At 45.7% G+C, this 23,716-nt stretch overlaps 1 protein-coding gene across 3 annotated transcripts in view; it reads left to right on the top strand.

Moving 5' to 3' along the window:
- The window catches only part of CREB3L2 (cAMP responsive element binding protein 3 like 2), an 81,464-nt gene extending 80,017 nt beyond the window's left edge, over positions 1–1,447 (top strand). For all 3 annotated transcript variants that reach the window (XM_082479697.1, XM_082479698.1, XM_082479699.1), the window contains exons 11-12: positions 175–400; positions 1,346–1,447. In XM_082479697.1, the coding sequence (XP_082335823.1) occupies positions 175–400; positions 1,346–1,421 (302 nt within the window). In that variant the 3' untranslated portion in view covers positions 1,422–1,447. The remainder of the gene's footprint in view (positions 1–174; positions 401–1,345) is intronic.
- The last annotated feature ends 22,269 nt before the right edge of the window (positions 1,448–23,716 follow it).

The raw sequence follows: 23,716 nt of genomic DNA on the forward strand, positions 1-23,716 counted from the left end.
CCTGGACCACTGCTGTGGTATATTTCCTCAGCTATCAAATTACCAGTTAATCACTATGAAAAGACCTTTGCAGCTTTAGTTCTGCTCTGACGGTTTCCATTTCCTGAAAGGACATGGGCTGTTCCCTGAGCTGCCTGTTTCTCATCTCTTTTTGCCTTCTGTCTTTGTATGCAGTGAGGTCAAGGAGTCTGCTAATTTATGAAGAGCCTCACCAACTGGAGGAGTCGTCAAGCCCAGTCTCCTTTGCAGGTCGCAGTGACAGGCAAGCAGACACCTCCAAGTACACAACGCTGTCCCTGGAAGCCATGCCAGGGACGCAGCAGGATGATATCATGCAGTTCACAATAGCCAACGAGACGAGGCTAGAGAAGTCGGTGCTGCTGGGCCTGCAGCAGCACAGGTGAGTGCAGGCTGCCTGCTTCTCATACGGGTGTTCGGTGTCGCTGTCATTTGTGCCTGGGGGCCAGCAGTAAGAATAGGGGCTCAGCTGTGCTGGGTGCTGTGGAATGTGAAGTAAGAGTTTGGTCTCTGTCTCTGCAGAGCTTATAGGCAAACTTATTGTTACTCCGTAGAAGTGGTTGCAACAATATTGTAGTAATACAGCTACCAAACTCAGTGCTTCTGCCAGAAACCTAACCCCTATAAGCCTGTTAGTTGTGCCTATCCACTTCTTTACGCACTTACTTCTGTGTCCCCTAAAGGAATAAGCTTTTGCCAGTTGGGTGGAAGTGTGAGGCTGTGACTCACTGGGCTTTCTACGAGGTTAGGGTGTGAAGAGCTGGAGCTTCTCACAATAGTGATCTTACTAAAGCATCACTGTGGAAAGTTTGCAGGCTTTGGTCTTAACAGGCAGACCTTTAAGGTTATCTGAACTACTTAACACAGAGCTCCTTCGTATTTTTTTTTCTTTCAGCAGAAATCTAAGTTTTTAGGGCCTCTGCAAAGGGAGTGTTTCACTGGTTTAAATATGTGTGTGCAGTTTTCTTTCCACTTTACCTTTTCTTTGTCCTGCCACTGTCGTGTTGGCCCGCATCTTGGTCTCTGCTAACAAGCAGTAGCAAGCACGCCTAACAGGAGAGGGAGGGATTTTGTTTGAAAGAATGGTATTCTGAGGGCTAGGATGACCCATATCACCCCAAACATGCCTTCTGAGCACTTGTGTCGAAGTTATACCTAGAGCCAAAGAGATGACTAATTTGGTGTGTTACCATACTCCTACTGACAAGTACCTGGTAAATACCAAGTGCCTTTTTAGCATTAGCCAATTCAAGCAGGATATGCGCTTTTAAAAATGACTAACTATTGGCGTTAACCTTTGTTGTTTTGGTTTTTTTGTTCCCTGCAGAGTCAACTCCGAACTAGAAGGAAACGAAACGCTGAAGATAATTGAAATAGACAGAAGAGTCAATGCCACCTCTTAAAAAATAAAAAAGGCCTTTTTTCTTGACTTCCCTCTTTCCCACATATTTTCAACCAAAGTCCCCCTGACTTGTCATTCTCAGTGAACCAAAGCACAAAAGAGAGGGAGTTCAACTTCTGCATTGACTGGTGAGGCTGTGACTGCAGATGGGATCTCTTGTCTTTGTAATTCCCTTCCTCACTTCACACACAGTCCCTGTCTTTGCTTTTGTTCCTTTCCTGTCTGATACTGCAAGGGCAGGATTGAATTATGATGGCAGATGATGCCAGCAGTGTGCCGGTGACTGGTGGGTGTGCGTGCGTGCATGCACACATCCTAATCTGAGCACAAAAAACATTCTGTAGAAGAGTGGAATATGCAAAACTGATGGGAGCATGTGGGTGACAGGTTTCTTGGGAGAGGAAATTGAGAGAAAGAGGAGGTGCAGCATAATGCTGCTCAGAATCTAGCCACAGCACCGTGCCTACTGGTCTACAGCACTTGAGCCTTTTGGGGATATTGAGAAGCATGAGTCGTCTGCTTCTGAAGGGACAAGAATGGGCCCTGATACTGTTGAGTTAACAGCACAGGCAGTAGAGGGGTGGGCAATGATGCTGCTGAATTGTCCTCCCCTAGCTCTTTCTCTCTTCTCCCCTCCAGCCCCGTTATCATTTAGAGGGGTGGGTTTCTCTCTGGGTTGAAAGCAGTCCTAGTAGGCTTCTCTACTGCTTCCACCCTTGTGGAATTCAAGCAAAGATCAGTCGCTGTCTTGTCACACTTTGTCTGTGTGGGAGAATTACAGTAGTTTAACTAAATCTGTTTAGAAAGCAGGTTTTGTTAAATTTATGCAATGTTTCGGATGGATGTCCTTTAGTCTGCTTAAGGCTAATCTGTTTAGCTTAAATCAGTTCCTTCCCAACAAACTAAATCAATGTAAGGCTTAAACCAGAAGTGCCTCCTGAGAGGACCATATGGATTTAATTTATTGGCTTCTAGATGTGTTGATGGAATTTCTTATGTAGACCCAGTCTCAGATTGTCCTGTGTTTTCCTTTCCTTGCCATCTTCCTGTTACTGTTGTAAATAGTATTTATTAGCTTTGCAAAATTTTGTTCAAGCAGTCGCAATGAAGAGAATTGAGCTTCCCTAACCCTGCGAGTGGTCTGGGCAAACTCTGAAATCGGACACACAAATATCACTGAACACCCATTCCCTCCCCACAAACTGGAGCTGCCCTAAAATAAAGCCATGGGTCTTTTATCTTCCTCTTACCTCCTTTTTCCAGAGATGTAATCTTAGACCAACTGCTTAGCTGAAAAGATAAGGCGTATAGGTAGCCCCAGCTAGGCACACTTCAGGCCTGGAGGTGGTAGATACTGTATTAACTGTATGGCAAGACAGCCCCTGACCTGAGGAATTAAGTATGTAGGCAGCAGACAAGGCAAAAGAGGGATGAGATGGGCACATAGGGAGGTAAAGCGACTGGCCCAAGTTCAGTGGAAAAGCCAAGAGGAGTATTCAGGTCCAAACCTGGTCCAGTACTCTTCTCCCTGCTTTGTCTCCTCTTTGTCCCATGTAGCTGTTGCCTTTAAGGGTTTTCCTTCTCTCGGTACCCTGGTCATGCTTTTGGCCGAGCTGTGCTTCTTGAAATTTGTCCTTGGAGTGGCACAGTCAAACCAACCCTAGGATTTGAGCAGGGTTTTATCTGGCTACTACAGAAGGGTGCTCAGACTCCACTGAGGATAGATTTAATGTGGAAATCCTAATTCAGCAGGCCAGCATATAGCTACTTCACAGTTTACCAGAGCAAGTCAATTAAAAAAAAGAATAAACCATTTTGAAGCTCTTTTTTCTTTTTTTTTTTCCTAGTGATAAATAAGGGAAATACTAACATAGCCTTACAAGTAATTTTTTACCATGTACAGTAGATATTTCCTGCAAGTATTCTATTTTGTAAAATATTGGATTTGTATTTTATTACAGCAGCTGCCACACCAGCTCCTTTCTTGTTTTTCATTGTCCTTAGACTTCCTTCCTTTGGTATCCTATATTGCCGCCCTCAGGCCTGACTCAAATCTCAGTGAAATTAATGGAAAGAACTTGGTGGGTTACAGCAGGCTGTGGATCAGTCTCCACTCTGCCATTTTAAGAAGGTGTTTCACATTAGTGACTGTGAAACATGTATCTGACTCCGTGAAGTTGTAATGAGTTTTGGTGTACAGACGTGCTTTCTAGGTAATGCCCTATTCTTCTGTGCAAGTGCCTTTTCCTTATTTTACCTTTGGTGGCAATGAGAGGAGAAATGCCATTGTAGTTTATTTTGCAAGCGTTCCCTTCTTCTTGGCATGGGTCTATCTCCTCCCTAAAGCCTCTTTCCCTTTACAGTGGTCCTGCTGGGTCCCCTGCATCATTCCAGTATCCACCAACGACTTTTGTATGGGTTTTTTTGAGCAATGATTTAAGGCTTCACATAAATAATGAACACTGGTAGGTGCCACCAAGGGTGCCACGAGGGATGGCTGCATTCCTTAGCCACATGAGGTCAGCAAAGTGACAGGAGAAGGCTGGGACTGACCCTTCCACTCCCGTATGGCTGGTCAGTGTAAGTGGGCAAGGCCACAGCTTAAGAAATTTCCTAAATCATCTTTTTTTTTCAGAGCACCCATGGTTTGCCACTTCTGAAGGCAACTGAATGGTTGTCTTCTGCAAAAGAGGTCCCAAGCTGTTAAGCACAACGCTGCTGGTTTTAGTCTTGCTGTTTGCACCGTTCATAAGTAGGAGGCCGCTCTGCCTGAGCTCATGGCCATTATCAGTTAAATGGATCACCTGCCATTGCAGATACAGCTGACTTCACTGAATTAAACCCAAAATTGAATTATTTCTCAATACTTAAAGGACAGACAATTTCACAAAACCCAAACAAGCCCCCCTCTCCGAAACCTACTGCACTAGTCACCGTTAAAGCTTTGCCATTTTATTTGCTTAGTTTGGGCATGTCAGATCAAATCTGATTGGGAGATAGTCATGTTTTCATCTGGACCATTTTAAACTGGCCACAGTCTGGGTCAGGCCTCGGAACTAATTCATCCAAGCCAGTATGGCAATACCAGTTTTCTTGTAACTGTTTGATAATCTATTTCTATAATCTTAATTTGTGTAATCCTTTAAGTTATTTTTAGATACTCTTTTGGGGAATCTCTTGACCTAGCACGCACATTGCTTGGGGATTTATGATATTGAATATTACTTCTTTATAATAAGTTTTGCTTTACTTTGGTATGTTTGTGATCATTTTCCTTCAGGGGCCTTAACAGAACAGGTTTCTCTGCTAGGTACTAGGGGCCAAAGAATCTCCTGTCATCACCTACCCACAGGCTGTTACGTGGCAAGGACCTCGCTGTCCGCGGAGGTGGTTTATGCCCGTGTTTCGTACCTAGCGGGGGGACAGAGGAGGCAGGACACGTGCTGTGGCACTGCCAGCCCCAGCAGTCCAGGGGTGACCCGGGCGTGAATGTTGATGCACTGCAGACCACGTGGAGAGGCAGCTGAATGTGCTCTGTGTTGAGGGCATGAGGAAGGAGTAGTAACGCGTATTCAGGGAGGGTGCCAGGATAAGTGCTTTTAATTAGCTCAGCTATATTACTTGAGATCTTAGCCTTCTGCCATTGTACTTTTTCCAGTGATCAGTGACTTGGTGCTGTAGAATAATGGGTTTGTATGGGCAGGTAGGCAAAGGCCTTATGTGCTACTTAATTTCCGCTTCCACTAGAGGACTTAAGTGATCCTTAGAGTCTTCACCTGGAACATTATGCTGCTTGTCAGCATGATTTCATACACGCTAGTAAACTTACCTTTAGGCCCATAGCTTTAAAGCATGTCTAGATCTGTTGGGTCTTTGCTTCTAGGGAGATAAGCTACGAAAGAATGTAGGGCATTATTTTTATATATATATATATATATTTAAAAAGTATCAAGCACAGGGCATGTGACAGTTCTAACCTTGTTACCAGCGTGTAGATAATGTTGTGTGGGTTGGGTTTTTTTTATCCCAGGCTATTTATAGTTCTTTGCTGCATTTCTCTTATTTCATCCATACCATTCAATGTTTTTAAGCAGCACAGACTAATAACGGATTAGGCTGAGGTTCTTAGGCCAGATCCCAGCTGATACAGCACAGCACGCTTCTCACTTACTGCTTTTGGAGGCTGCAGGTCTGATTTATACAGGCAGGGGACCTCTTCCATATATCTCTGTGTAACAATGTGTCTCAGTGTATTCTTAATTTTTCTAATGTACAGCTGAAAATGAATATAAAAACTTTTCTTCTTTAGTTTTTTTTTCTGCTAAAAAAGGCAACTCACCTCTCCACTCCCATCCCCCCAAACTATCAGTGGTGAATTCTGTCTAGACGCATTTAGAATGTAGGTCAAGTAAATGAATGATACTAATTGCTACGTTGGGAGGGATTTCCACTGAGTATTTGGGCTCTAGATTCTAGCTAATGCCAAGAGGCCATTGTACAAAACTCACGCAGCTAAGAACAGAAGTGTATGGGGTATTTTTATACTCTTGGTGACTAAAATATTTCTTTCTCGAGTCACTAATTAGAAAGGGAACATTTTGTATTCTGAAGGTGAAATGGTAGGTCAGTACTTTGTAACTACAAAAGTTACAGTCGCCAGTGTAAGTAGTGTAGAGCTATGATGTGTTGCTGCTTTGCACTACAGCATTAAGGATAAACAACTTTGGGGGTTGCAAAGATGAACGAGCTGGCTTACATGTTAAGGTCTTTACAAATAAGATATAAAGATTCGATCAATGGGCCAAGATATTGCAGCTTTCTCGTGGCCAATAAAATGACAGTGAGCATCCAGGGATACGTTGAGGGTGTGATCTCAGCGACTACTGCATTGCTTAGGTGACCAGCATCCATTGGAGACTCCAGGATTGAGAGGGAAATTGCCATTTGTTTTTGTGGTTTTCATGTCAGGCCTTTTTCTGCTTTACCAAGGTGTATACCTGAATTGACTTCCGATGTAGAAAAAAGTGCATCTCGCAAGAAACTCTCATTTATGATGCTGAAATGAAATTTCAGAATTCTTTATTACCAATAGTCTCTTCTCTGCCCTAAAGCCTATCTCCATACTCTTCTTCTAAGAGTTGGAACGGCATAGGTGAAAACAAAACATGGGAAAGAAGGATTTGTGGACCTGTCTTACAGAAAAGAGGAAAGAAGTGGCCGATGAGGGGACTCCTGACATCACAGGGAAACACCCTAGTTCTTGATTCCATAAATCAGCAGTGATAGTCTTTTTTATTTGTTCCCCCCTTGTTTTAGCTTTACTCTTCCTATTGCTCTTTAATACTTTGCAGTCCTGTTTATGCATGTCTGACCTTTATGGTATATGCCATTTTTCCTTTGAACCAGCAGGTAAAAATCTTTTTGAACTTTAGCAGCCCTTAATTAAGGGAGTGGGAGGGAGAGAGAGGGAAGCAGAGGCAAATAATCAATTTATTTTAACAGAACTCTGCTGGTATCTGACTTTGCCATATCAGATTTTAATTCAGTGGTGCTGATGTAGTGGTGTCTCGCTTTCTTCATTTGTACAGTTAGCAAAGAAAGAGCGCGAGCGTGTGTGTATCTGTGCACGGTGTGCAATTAAAAAATCCCCACAGAGTTGGTTTTTTTAATGTAGTAAGCATCACTAAATAAAGGCATCTACCTGAACACCCAGGGCACATTCCACTTGGTGCAACAGAAAGTCCAGGTGTTTCTCTCTGAAACCTGTTCACATTCCACATCACCGAGCACTCGTAAAACTGTCGTGTGAATTGCTGTCTGAAGTCTGTCCTATTAGCAATTTTCGACTGAAAGTTGTTGCACTGTGTCATTTTGTGTGTATGCATAAACTGTCTGGCCTTTCTGTATGACAGCTCTGGCTTGTTAAAAAAAAAAATAATTACTTTAGACTTTATTGTATCTTTGGGTGTCATTTTTGTTCTGCAGAATTATGGCTTTGAATGCTTTTTTTTTTTTTTTTTTCTTTTTAATGGTGTAAATTAGCCTTTAAAAGTGGCGCCTGGGAGCTGACAGCTCAAGGAACACAATTTGTTGGGCTGGTCTTCTGGGAGAGGATCTAAAGATCCCTCATCCCTCCTTCCCTGGGAGCAGGACTGCCCTAACTGCCCCAGGGGCGCAGTAAGATACCAGCGAGGGGAAGCAGTTGGCCACGCGTGATGTAAGTACATCACAGTTTCCCTGAGATTTGCTGGGCCTTCCAAGGATAAATTACCTGGTGTTACCCTCTTGAAGAGAAATACATATCCAGGGCCAAAGCCATTGCCTTGGGCCCGGCAAAACAATACCTTGTGACTCTGAGTCACTCTGCGTGTGACACCCCTAGGGCATTGCAGCTGATCTTTCCCTTTCCCTCCGCTCATGCGGATACAGTATGGGTTTGTGCAAACATTTAATACTATCTAAGATGAAAAGGACAGTAGTGATACTAATGCAAAAGCACACCCCCTAAACCCCCTGGTAAACTGCGTTGGAGCCTCTTCTGACTGCAGATATCTCTGTTCTTTTGCCATAAGTCTGTTGAACTCAGTGTAGATGTGTTCAATGGCCTCTCTGGTTTTTGTACAAGCACTGTCATCTGGATACCGGTCCCACCTGACTGTTCACACCGCAAACATGTCCATTGGGTGAAAAGAAATTGCTGTTTTTCCTTTTTAAATTGCTTGATTCTACGAAAGAACAGACTACCTGCTTTTGTAGCCTAAACATATATGTAGCTAAGTATGTTATGCTTTTCATTTCTTGCAAATAAATATTTTCTGTAGAAAAAGCAAGTACATCTCGTTTGCTTTCCTGATGGTTGGAAAAGATCTGGTCCCTCGGCTTTCCCAAGTGCAGCGCTGTGCGCAATGTATCCATCTCCAACACGGCAGAACCCCGGTAATTTAGCACATTTCTAAACAGAGAAGGTTAAAAACAGCGGTGTGGGTTTTTACTGGAGCTGGCTGCCCCTTCCATTTTTTGAGAATTATATCTGTCAATAATGGGTGGAAATTAGACGAAGGCTGATGGCATTTAATGATGATAATGGCACTTGAGTGCAACTATGCGATACAACCCCATTAATATTAAATTCTCTCTCTATAAAAGTGGGATCCAGGAAGGCTGATGCCCACGAGGGCTCTAGCTTCAGCCTGGTGATACTGGTCTGCTGGAGCAAGCTGGAGCTTGATTCATATGAGCCAAATAGCCCTCCGGAAAGTAAGGCCTTTCCCTGCACTGACTTTACACTGGGCAACTAATGGCTTAAACTGCAGTGAACTCTTAAAAGGGCTTTTTCTGCTTCGGCTTTTAGGGGTCGGGTCCTCTGCTGGCCTCAGCTCCTTCCCTTACCCTGACTCACCCCTGCGATAGCTGGAGAGCTTTCTCCAGCACCTCAGAAGCTGCTATTTCGCCTGTGCGAACAGCCGACATTGTGCCCTGCAGCCCAGAAGCAGCATCCAGCCAGGGGACGGCCTTGACCTTCACTACTTTGAGTAGACATGAAAAAGAAAATGCCTAATTTCTTCCACTTTGGGGACTCTGTGGTTTTGCTGGTCATCCAGGGAACCTGGCGATGGATGGCCTAGTGCAGATGTGGAAATTACCCTGTGCAGAGCTGGCTTCACAAATGGTGTATTTTGTATTATGCTAGTTTTCCACTAGGAAAGGGACCTTGTATATGAGTACTGTGAATCCATATAATAGCAGCCAAGAGCTTATCCTCCACAAGAAATGCTAGTGATAGAGGTAATAGTTCCAGCTTTACCGAAGTGAAAATAGGAGCATGACAGATAGCTTTGGTGCCTCCTTTTCAAGGCCTCTTAAAGAAGGCGGCTTTTGAGGTTGGGGAAGGCAGCCTACCATGAAAATTGGAACACCCCGGCCTGCACTAAATTTGTGGCTGATGCAGATTTTCAGAGATGCCTTGGGTTTAGGCTAAAGAGGTTAAAGTAGCAAAAGAAATTGGCAGTGAAGGAAAATAAAAGCTCTTCTCTCCTAAGCTCTACCCTGATGCTTTTAACCCAAGGATTGCCTTTGCTGCCCGCCACCATTTATTATCACAAGAAGGTTTATTTTTTGCCCATCCAGTCTTTTTGGTCTGTCCCATGGCACACACAGCCTCCGTGCAGCGCTGTAACAAAAGCATCTCTCCCAGGTGGAGCCTGGTTCCAGCACCAAAACATATTATCTACCCCCCTCCTTGGTCAGAGCAATTGATGAAGCAGCTCTTTCTTACAAAATTTGGTTTCTGTACCTGAATGAAGAAGGTCTGCAATGCTTTCGTTTGGAAGGTGGGGGAAGAAGAACTTGACTTTGCTCGTGAAGTTCTGCATCCCGCTCCTTTGCTCTTATCGTTTCAGAGGTTATTGCAGCCACCCTCTTTCTCCGGTGCCCTTTGCTTTCCCAACAGGCAATTTCACTTGCCAGAACTATTGATCCAGGGCACTTGTTAGCAGCGTCAAAGCCATACATAACATTTTTAGAGGAAAATCGTTAGACCATGACTGATTGGGGAAGTTACCCTCGCCTCAGTTTTAGCTGAGCTCAGTTCCTCCGAGCATACAAAACACCGACTGGTGATTAATGAATGGTTAAGAATCTCCTCAGGTCTCAGTTATTACCCTTAAAGCATCACACAGCAGGCGATGCTGCGGGGAGTCTGTGATTAAAAAAGAAACCCACATACAATGGAGAAATGCTGGGTGATGAGCTGTCAGCCTCGCTACCTATCACCCTCCGGTACGTGCTGTTCTTTGAAACGCATGTTACTCTTTGAATTCAAGGCTGGATTTTGATACTCGTATCTCAGGCCGATTCCCATTGCAGGGCAGGAGGAAGGGTGTCCGAATGCTCCTTGCAATGCCGCTCACGGCGTGGCTCAGGTGGTAAGTCTTCACCCTTTGCTGTTAGCTATTGCTTGTACCTATTTTACAACAGCACAGACTTCGCCGCCCCTGCAGGTATTTCGTGGTAGATTCATTACTGGTGCTCCCTTTCCTGGTTTGTTTGCTTTGGGGTTTTTTAGAAACATGGACCTCACTAGCTTGGAGTTTAGAAGCAGTGAGCAAAACCTTGCACCTTTGCCGTAAATAAGATAATTCTGTAAGAATTATCTCTCCTGGAGGGAGAGCGAGCGCTGGAGAGGGACTGGGGGAACGAGCTTCTGGGTCTAGTCCTGCTCATGGCCTGCGGGTGAATTTGGCTGATCCTTCTCCATGCTTTGGATTCCTGGTCTGCAAAATGGGGCCAGTGGTGGCTTCCTCCTCTCAATAAAGCACGCCCAGATTAACCAAAGCAAGGTGATCCAGGCAAGGCAGTAACTAGAAACAAAACCATGCTTCACTTTCTGTGGAATGAGAAACGCTTGTGTGTCTTGTCTCCCCCCAGTTTGTGCTTCAAAACCAATTGATCTGATTTCTCATTTTCTTGGTGCAGTCTCCTATGGGCTTCAAATGGTCCTCACAGAAGCCAGGAATGACTTCTTTAACTCTTCATAATTGAATTAATCTTAAGTTGTATTCACACAAGTTCTATATGTTACTATAAAATTACTTCTTTTTTTTTGTGGATCTCCAGTAAGGAGGAAATTACAAGTTCTGGCCCTCATCTGTGCTGTGATACAACCAAGGAAAGATAACCACTGCAGAGTAAGTCCATGTCTGTTGGGTTGTCTCACTTCCACTGTCTTAAGAAATGCTTAGGTTCTGGTTAGCCCTTTTTTTTTTTTTTCTATAAACCTATTTGGTATAAACCTGGATTTGATCCATGGCATTTGTGAAGGGGCAGCACCCGGGCACTTGCCCTTACTGAATTTCATAAGATTCCTCTCCGCCCAACTCTCCAGCCTGTCCAGGTCTCTCTGTATGGCGGCACAGCCTTCTGGTGTGTCAGCCACCCCTCCCAGCTTGGTATCATCAGCAAACTTGCTGAGGGTGCACTCTATCTCCTCATCCAAGTCACTGATGAATATATTGAACAGGGCTGGACCCAGTACTGACCCCTGGGGAACACCACTCGTCACTGACCTTCAACTAGACTCTGCGCCCCTAACCACAACCCTCTGAGCTCTGTCTTGCAACCAGTTTTCTATCCACCTTACTGTCCATTCATCTAACCCACTCTTCCTAAGCTTCCCTATGAGGATGCTGTGGGAGATCGTGTCGAACGCCTTGCTGAAGTCAAGGTAGACCACATCTACCGCTCTTCCCTCATCTATCCATCCAGTCACACCATCATAGAAGGCTATCAGATTAGTCAGGCATGATTTCCCCTTGGTGAATCCATGCTGAGTACTTCTGATAGCCTTCTTTTCCTCCACATGCCTTGAGATGACGCCCAGAACAAGCTGTTCCATCATCTTTCCAGGGATGGAGGTGAGGCTGACCGGCCTGTAGTTTCCTGGGTCCTCCTTCTTGCCCTTTTTGAAGGCCGGAGTGACATTGGCTTTCCTCCAGTCCTCAGGCACCTCGCCTGTTCTCCAGGACCTTTCAAAGATGGTGGAGAGTGGCCCAGCAATGACCTCTGCCAGCTCCCTCAGCACTCTCGGGTGCATCCCATCAGGGCCCATGGACTTGTGAATATCTAATTGACCTAACTGGTTCCTCACTTGATCCTCCTCAACCCAGGGGAAGTCTTCCTCTTTCCCCGTTACTTTCTCCAATGCCTGGGACTCCTGAGGGCTCAGCTGGGTAGTAAAGACCGACGCAAAGAAGGCATTCAATAACTCCGCCTTCTCCGCATCCTCTATCACCATGGCTCCTGTCTCATTCAACAGTGGGCCCACAGCTTCTCTGGTCTTCCTTTTGCCTCCAATATACTTGAAGAAGCCCCTCCTGTTGAGCTTGACATCCCTTGCCAGGTTTAGTTCCAAGGCGGCCTTGGCTTTCCTTGTTTCATCCCTGCACACTCTGGCAGCATTCTTGTAATCTTCCCAAGGGGTTAGGCCATTCTTCCACTGGGTGTAAACTTCCTTCTTCCACTTAAGCTTGTTCAGAAGCTCCCTGCTCAACCAGGCAGGCCTCCTGCATCCCTTGGCCGACTTCTTGCTCTTCAGGATGCACCGATCCTGAGCTTGGAGGAAGTGGTCTTTGAATACCAACCAGCTTCCTTAAGCCCCTTTGCCTTCCAGAGCCCTAGTCCACGGGATCTCCCCAAGCAGTTTCTTGAAGAGATCAAAGTTAGCCCTCCTGAAGTCTAAGGTTGTGATTTTGCTTCTTGTTGTTTTGTGTGTAGTACCCATGATCCTGAACTCTATCTTTTGGTAAAAGAAAAAAATAACAGAATGTAGCAGAAAGCAGTAACTGGCTGGAGAGCTAACGGGAGCCAGCGCGGGCAGAGCTGCTTGCCCAACATGGTGATCTGCTGTGGTGAGAGTGGGTCGCTCTATGTTAAGCCTCAGCATCTCTCAGTTACCCAATGGATAAGCAGTGCTCCACTTGAGCTTCAAATGCTGACCAAAAGTGAATGTTTTTGTGGGCATATCTATCAGCATTGGATCTGGGAAGGGAAGCTCTTGCTTGTTCAGTCATGTTTAAAAAATAGGCATATGTGTATAAATATATGTATTTTTGTATGTTTTTCTGGAAGGTGAGTGTTGAATGTTATCCTGAGGATGAATTCTGTATGCCCTTAAGGAGTATGGAGCATTTAAAGTAGACTGACTTCCCACTGTTGAGCCTGGCACACTGAACAAGTAAGGTTGCCTCACCACTTTCTTCCCCACTGTTTTCATATAGCCACCTCTTTTCCATTAGGAATAGGATTTTCAGTCCCTCCCAGTCCGAATAAAACTTACTGCAGTGCGCATGTGAATAATGGAATAAACCTCCTTCCCTTAGCTTTATTCCAAAAGGATGAATTCCCTTCTTTCTCTGCATTTCCTCTTTCATTCCCACCACCCACCCTGCTATTCAAGGCATGCAGTAGGGCAAGAAGTTTCCACCCAGGAAAAAGACCTCCCCACCTACTGGAGCTTGTGAGCTCTCCCAGATGAGCAGGGGAGTCACCGCGGAGGGATGCGAGGTGCTCCTCTTAACCCGACAACCAAGCCCTTCGCATTAAGAAACGAGATCCCGGCTGTGGGAATTCAGGCTTTTGCCAGCACGGCGATCCCAGATACTGGCAAAACCTGTTAAAAAAATCTATTTTTGTGCTCATCCTTTCCCTCCCGATGCAATGGCATGTCTGCGGCCACGTCTTGGAGCAAACGTGATGCTCTGACAAAGTTTCTGCTGGTGCCGCCTTTGTCAAACGGCAGAAATTGATGGCTGTGCCACAGGTGTAATTGTGTAAGCCGGGCTTTCCTTCGCGAGCCTCAGATTCTCTCGTAATTGCTCATATTCAGAAAAAGGCATCGGAAGTCGATTTAGCACTTCATGTTGCAAATGAGTCATGCAAATCGCAGCAGTCAGAGGGAAAACAGGTAATCCCGGAGCCCACTGTAAACGTGGGCAAAATGGTTATTGGCAAGCAGGAGCTACAGCAGGGTTTGTGCTGGAGAAGGAGGACGTGGCTCAGTGGCGTGGATGTTCGAGGGAGGGAGGGGATTAGGAAAATCAGTTTTGTTGTTAGGCTTTGCTCCAGATGCTCTGGGGGAGGCGGGAGCGCTTTGCTGGGGCACAAGCCACAGAACTGTTCTCAGAGGGACCAAAGGCGAGAAGAAAAAAAGCTGTGAGATGATGCACACTCTTCTGCTCTCCAAGTGCAAAATTAATTTGCAATTAAAGTTTGTTTTTTTTTTTTTTTTTGCACATGTCATTGGCATCTTCTCATAGCAACACAACATACAGTTTTCACCAATGACAAAACCTCGAGGATAATTTTATGGCGAGAGGGGGGGGCTTATGGCACTGCTGCTCATCCTTGAAGCCGGCTGTCGGGCTAGGTCTGAACTGGTCTGTAGCAGTTCCACCTCAAAATGGTTTAGTTTCTGCCAAAACATAGTTGTCACATGCTCTTAAATTGGATGCTTTCACTAGCATTGTTGGCTACTAATTTCCCTGGAAGTTCAGCTGGAGACATTCCAACTGAGGTCCCAGCTCCTCATGGAAAAGGCATCGGTGGTCTCAGTAGAGCTCCATGCTCGTTTGAAGATCTCTCTGGATGCAGCTCAGAGCAGGATCCAGACCTTCTTTTTACAATTCTGCATAAGAGCTTTAGTTTTGCTTAATTATGCTTTCTTCTGTGTGCTTCATTAGTAACTAAAAGTACTCTGAGGTTTAGGGGGAGAAAATTTATATACATATTGGGGGAAGCATATGTGCATGTAGATAATATATGCATCATTTATGCATAGGGGTAGAATATAATTCTGAAAGTTGGTTAAGCTTTTAAATGCTTGAACTATAGTAAAAAAATTAATCCACTTTTCATCTTTCATCCCCCTTCTCTACTGCCAACAAGGGACAGGAAAACATTAATTGCCTGACATTGCTGAAGTCGAGGTGAAAGACGTATACATGATGTGTGCTACGTATGGAGAAGCTGAATCTTCAAATAGGGTTGGAGAAGGAGCCAGAATCAGGTGTAAAGAAGCTATTGACTGTCCTAATTCTGATTGATGCCCAAGATTTTGCAAGATTTGCATGCTGGTGCATACGGGCAGCTGGGAGAGACCTGTGGAGAAGGGGTGGGTCTGAAATGTGTTCCTGTAGGGTTTTCCTTCTCTGTAGGGTGTCATTGTTCCCGCTTCTCCTCTTTTTTTTTTTTTTTTTCTTATGTCTTTCTATTTTGGATTGCATTGCCTTGGAGAAGTTTTGGATGCAGAAAATAAAGCACTGTCTGCGCATAATTCCTACTAGAATTTCTGTATAGTCCCAAGCCTTGACTTCTTCTGTACTTTTTAATCTTATTGTCACTGTCAGCACATGCGCTTAAATAGTCTCCCGCTGTCGCCTCCTTGGAAAGTTTTCCTTAGTCTCCCCCAACGAACGGAAGGGAGAAGAGGGGAACAAGGTGGGAGGACAACCTATTTTACTAAGGGGCACTGTGACGCTTGTGTCAACAGGTATCTCGTTGGGCGCTTTGATTCTGAACGTACTAAATTGGGGTTGCTGGGGGGGAAAAGAAAAATTAAAAGTGATTAATATGTAAACAAACATGGGGTAATAAGAAGATTGGGGCACCGCTGGATGCTCTGGGGCACTCGAGGTCGCTCTCAAAAGGTATTTTTAAGGTGCCCGTAGGCGGGAACCGGCCGCGGTTGAAGTCAGACCGCGGCGCGGCAGCCCCGGCTCTCCGCAGTGCCCCCACCGCGGGGGCGTGGCTCGGCAGGGCGTGGCGGGGGGGCGTGGCGGCGGGCGCGGCGCGGCGATTGGCGGGCGGGCGGCGGGGCGTGGCGGAGGGGGCGGGGGCGGCCGGGAGTTTCCCACAATGCCCCGCTGCAGTGCGGCCGCCGATGGATGCTGCGCGGCCGCGCTGCCATTTGCAGCCGCCGCGGCTCGCAGCGCGCCCCGCGGCCCCCGGCGCGACGGTCCCCCTGCTACGGCCGCCCCCCAGCGCCTGCAGCCGCCGGCCGGCTCCCGCCTGCCGCCCCCCCCGCCTCCTCCTTCTCAGCCCCACTGCCCCGCCGCAATGAATCCCCCCGCCGCAGCCGGCGGGGAGGAGACGGGGGCGGCGGGTGGCGGCGGTGGCGGCTGCCGGGGGGCCGAGGGTGGTGGGGAGGCGGCGGGTGCCGCCGGGGTCCCGGAGGAGCCGGGGCTGTCAGCGGCGGAGGAGTCGCTGGAGGAGAAGCTGCGGAGCCTCACCTTCAGGAAGCAGGTGTCCTACAGGTGGGTGCCGGGCGGGCGGGGACGGCTCCGGGAGCCCTCGGTGCCCATCTCGGTGGCGGCACTTCCCGGGCACGGGGAGGCGGCAGGCGGGGTCCGGCGGCGGTGCGGCCGGGCAGCGGCGTGAGGGCAGCATTTTGGAGCCCGAGAAGGCTTTTTCTTTAGCCCGAAGTCTAAAAGAGCCCCCCCCTCAGATCGGCATTCCGTTAAGGCAGCGACCTGCTCCCAGCCCCGCCGCTGCCGTCTGGTTTGCGATGCTCCTCCGGCGCGGCAGCGCTGGGGGAGATGGGGAGGGGGACGGTGTACGTGGGTGAACTTCAGAGTTACTCAGAGAGAGTGTCAGGGATCTTGCTTGGCTGCCAGGGGAATAGATCTTGTCTTTACGCTTTGTCCTTTTCAATAAAAACACGGCCGCCCGTGTTCCCGGCGCCTCCAAACGCTCGCAAAAGGCATCGGAAAAAACCTTTCGGGTGGCATCGCTGCTGCCGAGAGAGGTTTCTCTGCGGGAAGTCTGTCGGAGTGCCGGTGTCCCCTCCCTGCCCGCTCCCCACCCGTGCCGGCAGCCCTTGCGTAAGCCCCAGCGGTTGACAAGAGAGGTGGGCTGCTGTGCCCAGCACCCCCACGCGTGGCCGTGGGCTGACAGCAGGCAGCCACCGGGGTGCCACATGACGTGCTGTAGCAGAAGCAGGGTGCTACTTTCATAACTAGGGTTATGTATGTTTTATGGCCATGGGCTTATCCCCCATCTCTGATGTCAAATGAATGGGTTTCTTCCTGCTGTAAATACACCTGTGTGAAGGGGCTGTCGGTGGGGCTTGTCTGCGTTTCTGTTACCACCTGAGATCTGTTAATGGTCAGCAGCTTCTGAAAGTGATTGCTCTCTGAGAAGCTTCATGTTTAAAAGTTCTCGAGTCTTACCTAATTCTGGCTTCAAAGCCCCAGCAGAGGCAGTGCACCATCAGTAAGTAGTACTCTAGTGTGCTTAGGGGTGAGCCCTCTTAACTGGGAGGGTAGAAAACACAGCCGCTACTTATTTTGTCTCTGCAAGGAAAGGGTGCCCGTAGCTCTAGGTAAATTAGCTGAAGAATCTCCCCTGACATGGAGATACTTTTATTTTAATGTGCTGAGATACATCTGAGATAATTTAGTAATGGTTTGAGTCTCTGCATGTGGTAGGGCTTAAAACTGATGTAATTAAGCTGAAGTTTTATATAAGACTTCATGTGTGCAGAGAGACTTCCCCACACGGGCTGATGGTCTCACTGATGAGTGTGAAGTTTGGGGTGATTCATTCTAGACTCCATAAGGTGAGTGATGTGAAAAGGAAAACTTACCGGACACCTAAAGAGCATTACATCAGTCTTCTCTTGGTGCTTTTGCATCTCTACCCTGACAGTTTTCCTAGCACATGGCATTTAGGGGCAAGTTGTCTATTACAGGCAAAGGCAGATTCTGTAGGTGGGCTGTTGAAGTTACTGCTAATGAGACAGGTTTGCTAAGGTGTCTGCTCTTGGTACAGAAGGCATGGGGTTTGCAATAAATCTTGGAGGTGCTTCTACTCAGGCTGTATGTTTTCATTTTTATTGCATTAGTTTGGGCGTCTTCTCCTTTTGGGGAGGGATATTAAAATTTGCTTATAACATCCTGTTCTCTACATCAACTAGAAGTGTGTTCAAGACAGGGATATTCTTAAAGCTTTCTGCATGGTGTGTGTTTGTCAGGGTTTCATAATAAACGCTCGTAGGAGGAAAAGCTGGGCTTATTTCTCTTCTTCCTCCTGCCTCTTCTCTTCTCCATCTAGGCAAGTATACAGTAAGTCCCGAACCTGTAGACTTAAAAGCCCTTTCCTAAGCATCTCTGGATGCATATTATTCATTCTACCTGACTTAAGATATGTGCAAGAAAGTACATTTTCTTTGCATCCTTGGATTTCCACACCTTTTCTTCTTTTGGAGCTGGTTTCCAACAGACAATGCACACTCCCTCATTTATCTGTAATGAGAACAATCCCAGTAGATAGAAGAGTAGAAAACTTCCACAAAGGACTTCCACTGAGCTCTCCATACTCTGCACCCCTCAGGTTCCTTCAATTGCTACCATTTCTCTCAGTAAATTATGGTGCTGAAATACATTTGTGAATGACTATATTATATACAGGAAAATCTATTTATGTTGGCACTTGGACTCCCTTATCCGCTAGTACAATAGAAGTTATTCAAGGCATCATACAGACTTTCAAGCAGCTCATTTACAATTCTCTATGCAGGTGCATTCCATTGACACACACACATGTATTTGTATTTATACATGCAGAAAAAATCCCCAACATTTCAACATTTGGAACTCGCTTAAAATAATAAAGATTCATGAAAATGCATGTGAAAAACTCTGTTGGTGGCAACTGAAGGAAGGAAACGTGGCTGAAAGAGAGGTCAAGGTATTGTTACAAAGGATAAAAGGAAGAAGAAAAATATTTCCTGTACTAATTTTATGTTAATCACTCCGTATTATGAAACTGTGGTTTACTCCAGCCTAGCTTAAAGTCTATCTTTTTCTCTCCCCCCCCCCCCCTTTTTTTTTGTTGCCAAACAGCAACTGCTTTCATTGTAATGCAGATCTATTTATGCAACAACTATGTCATTAGCTATAACTAACTTGTTAGTTTCTCTAGGATTGTATCAAAACCAGGAGTAACATAGTTCAAAAAACAATGTTTTGTGCTGATGGAGCCAGTGGCTTACAATACAGAAGCTGCTGTATTAAATATGTGATGATCTTGTGTAGTAAATACCAATGTAGACACGTTTGTCCTGCGTATCAAACCATCAGGAGGAAAAACTTGCTTTAAATAATACAGGTGTGCCTCACATGGAGCTCAAAAACTCCCTTGACCTTGCTGAGTTCACAGCCATACCCACCCTGCACCTGACATTCACACATCTCGTTGTCTCCACCAAAATCTTGTCATTCTGTTAAGAGTAGATGTTTGCTTGCTGTTTTCTGTCTAGTAATATGCTGTAATTATGTATACATACACAGTGGGGATATGCCACTTATCTGTGCTTATGCGTGAGCTAATGGGTTTAAAGTGTGTCTCTGTGTGTGTGTGTGTATGTGCTGCCAACACACATCCCTTAAGTGGATCTTAATTTGCAGACGAGGTGCCTGCCCTGCCTGATGCAATAGGGGCTGCCGCTGCCAGAGCTCAGGAGGTGGGTACCGCTGGTCTCGCTGGCGATGAGGGGCTGGCGAGGGAGGGAAGGGGCACTCTGCAACCGGAAGGGTCCATCCTTCGATGAGGGATGTCTTGCAGAGCCGGTCCCTGTGCAGGCTGAATGGAAGCTCAGAGAAATGGTCTCCCTTTTCAGCCTCATGCACTTAAGTGAGGCCAACCGACTTAATAGTTGGATGCTAACATCAGAATGCCAACAGCTGTGCAGTATTTCTTTAGGGCTAATTTTTTACCCTATAAATGTGGAATTAGGTACCTTAAAAATGTTTTGGCTTTTCTGCTTAAAAGCTGAAATACGGGCTCAGAAAATGAAAAAGCGGTGTTGTTTCGTTTTGTTGTTTTTTGTTTGTTCCCCTCCCCCCCCCCCCCCCCAAACTGATAGAACCAGAAGCTCAGTTTCCCACCCCAGGATGAAGAAAGTGACAAATGAAAAAAAAAAAAAAAAAAAAAAAACCAAACCCAAACCAAAAACTTGAATTAAATATGTACCCCTGCCAGAGCAAAATGCTTTCTACAGATTGGTTCTTGGACTAGTGTTTACCCTCCACGTTTCTAGACCCAGCAGAATATTTACAAGACATTGTGACACAAAGATAATGGGTCATTTTTTCTTTCCTTTTAATTCTTTATTATTTTGTCACTGCAGAGTTCTGTGAGGAACCTCATGGTCTCTTTTAACTAAAGTTGAGATTAAAGTAGCTTTCCCAAAGTAATTATTGGAATAATGAGAAATTCAGATTATACCAAAGAGATACTCAGTGAGACTATTTCCACAATAAAAGGCTATGGTTAGAGAAAACCTTGGAAATAAATCTCTATCTGGTAGGTTTCTTGCAGGTGTTTGCAGGTCTAAAAACTTACCCAAAATGCAGTCTTGTAATTTAATTGTTTAAGCTTAGAGAAGTAGTAAAAGGTTAATGAAATAACCACCACCACCACCCCCCCCACCCCCCCAAAAAAACACCCAAAAACCAAAACAACCAACACAAGACAAAAAGCAAACCCATCAAAACCATGAATAATGCAAATGGGTTTTAATTTCTTCTTAATTATTATTTAGAAATCCAGGAATCTTGATTAGTGGCACTGGAAATAAAAATAAAGTTGTAAGTTTTAATGGCCATCTTGTGAAAGCCGTAGTGGCGTTTGGCAAACACTCGTCACTAGGGAATAGTTTATGTAGAGCAACGTAATTTCGTTTTGACCAAGGGGAGAAATCCAGCCCGCTGCTGCGGGTGGCAGGCTTTAGGATTCTTGCTTGTGTACGGCTCGGGGATTGCCAAAAGTGGGGCCGTAACGAATTGTCTCAGAGTCCTGTGCCGCTCATAGGCAGCGTGTTGGCGGCTTGGTTATCATGTCTTGGCTTTGGCTAAGGCGGTTCGCCTGAGCAGGAAACCATGAGTTTCGCTTTTAGTAATGGAAGTGGCTGGAGTTTTCTTAACTCACTGTGTCCGTTGGCCGTCCATTTCCACTCAGAAATGTCGCTGTCTAAAATAGGCGGTTTGAGGTTCCTTGGCTGATGTTTTTCTCTGACTTGATAAATGAACCTGTCCGGGATGTGCCTTGTGTGCTTTGCCGACCCTTCCTCTGGCAAGCAGACGCCGAGAGTCGAGCTGGCCGCTCCTCCCGCACCATCAGCAATAGCTGCGTGTCTGTTGTGGCAAAAAGTAGCCGGAGTTATAATTAGAGTGGCTTTTGTTACTGCATTTGAAGGGCAAAAAGTTATGGCAGAGAAATCCTGGGAAATCCTGGATTACCCAAGTCTCGTTACTGTTGATGAGCACGTAAGTACCTGGGACTACAGATGGGGCCTTAGACCAAAATAGAAATTTAAGGGTAGGAAACATCCTCATTTTTTTGCTTTATTTATTTACAGACATGGTAATGATCGTAAAAACACACATCACTTCTCAGTAAATATTAAATAGAGACAGGATGGTGGAGGTGTCTCCTATTACTAAGGCTTAATTATTTTATGAAATATGACAGCATTTACTAGTGTACTGTGGAGCATTATAAATAATTAAAGCTGAATGACATTTGTAAAAGTGAGAACACCCAACACCAGCCTTTGATCTTTTGATTGTGTTGATTTCTTTTACTTAAGTTTCCCTGAATCGTAATACATCCTAGCTCTATAAATGAGAGAGGTCGTTCTGCATGAAAACGATGGATGAATTTTTATCTTCTACCAAATGTCAAGAAAATAATTCTCACTCTTCGGCCTAATCTCATACGATCTGCTTACAACTGTCTTTAAGAGTTTCGGGTATGTACTGTACAGAGTTGTTACCACCCACTCGCATAACAGTGACTCAATTTACTTCGTCACCCAAAACATCCACCACCATTTTATGATTTTTCTCCCGAAGCGTATCACTGGACGCCTCTGGTACGTAAAGGGGCCTTCACGAAGCTCTTTGATTTATAAAGCTTTGATGTGGAAGTTCTGTGTTAGGAGCAAAATGCAGAAAAAGGCTAGGATAGTTCACAAACAAGAATAATCCCGTGGGAAAACCAGGTTGACATTTGAAGTTCCCTCCTGACTTTGAGATGCGGCTGCAAGTCTGGCCATCGATGTCTCCAGGTCACGCAAAGTAGAAGGACTCTCTTTGAATTTAGAGCGTGTCTTATACGTGCTCCCTTTTGTATCTGAGGTTAGCAGTACTCTACCAAAGCCGTGTAGCTGTACCCAGAGTTATCATTCACAACGTGAGCTGCAGTGGAATTACCTACATAATCAGAAGGAGATAAATGCACCAGTGATTCGAAAGCAGGATCCTCTAATAAAGTTGCTGCATAGCACAGGCACAGACCTGTAGACTCAGATTGCTTTGGGTCTGTTGCAGGTGGAGAATTTAATTGGCCAATCAATGCTGAATTAGATGCCATGTAACTTTGACGGGGTGGAAAACCACTTTTGTTCTGGCTAGTCCTTTGGAATAAACGAGTGGACGGTCAGCTCTTCTCACCTGGGTCAGTCATGGGGCTGATGAAATGATCTGCTCGAAGTCTCACCAGGCTTTTGACAGGTTTGGTTTTGATTTGGCAACTTGGCCAAGATGTTGGGCAGGTGATGCATATGTGCAACAGTCTTCTGTGCTCTTCCTGCTTCTTTACTGGTAAATCCAGCACAGCCTGGGCATGAAATACTGACTATCAGCCAAAGAATCTCCCAGATATTAAGGGAAAGAGGAAGAAAGTAATCAAGCAAGGGAGGCTCGCAGCTTTGTGGCAACCTCTTCTAGTTACAGAACTGATGACAAGGAACTTTGCCTTGGAATAAAACAGGTGTGGAAAGCTGGAGCTCCTTTTCGTGTCTCACTCTCTACGAGGATGTTGTTTTGTTTTTTTTTTAAAACCTTTGTGTGTGGGAGTGATGCATTAACTCGATTATACTGTTCACCTGCACGCCCCCAGTGCATCCCCCCTCCACTCTGTGGTTTTTGAATGATTTGACCATTTGTTGCTCTTAACAGAGAAAAGCTGTGAAGGACTGGGTGTATATGGAAAAAACCTGTATAAGTACATTAAAAGAAGATGCGCATATATATGTGCAGAGTCTATAGGAGCCTACTATAGGACCTTGTGTGGGCTGAGGAAAGTGTACCAGGGTGGGCTGTGTGTTCAGGAGCTGCGGTGCATACTCTGTATAAATGCCCAGGAATGTAAGATGAAGGGATGTCATTATGTTGCTAATTCCAGCGTATGGTGTGTGGTTTTTCTCCCTTTATTTAACTATCCTTTCTTTGGAGGTAATATGTATTTATGCATATAAAATATTAATGTGTTTGCTCATTGTTGAAGGCCTTAGGTCTGATAGAAAGTGCTGTGCCAAGAGGTGAGTCCAAGGTTTGGAGGCCCATCTAAAGCCACCAGGGTTCTCCGGTTTCACTTCTCATTTCTGTCTGTGCTGCACTTTTTCTCTTCTCCCGGTGCGGATGTGCTGGCCTGGGGGTATGACTGCTACCCTGGTGCCCGTGTTGTGCAAGCCCCTGAATTCTCCCATAACCCATTCTCTTGGGGTGCTGAGCTCCTGGTAAGGACATCGGTGATGTACCCGCAACCCACTTTATGCTGCCAGCAGGGAGGTTGATAGCATCTCAGCCAGCTCATAAAGGCTTTCCCCCCCCTCTGTAAACCTGCCTTTTGCATTTTGCCCATAAATGAATTCAGGCAGGATTTTCTTGGTGAAGATTAAGATGCATGTGGCCCTCACACCAGCACCACCTTGTCTAACGTGTGCTGGCTGCCATGTGC

This window comes from Vanellus vanellus, assembly GCF_965231255.1.
Source record: "Vanellus vanellus genome assembly, chromosome: 1".
Lineage (NCBI taxonomy): Eukaryota > Metazoa > Chordata > Aves > Charadriiformes > Charadriidae > Vanellus > Vanellus vanellus.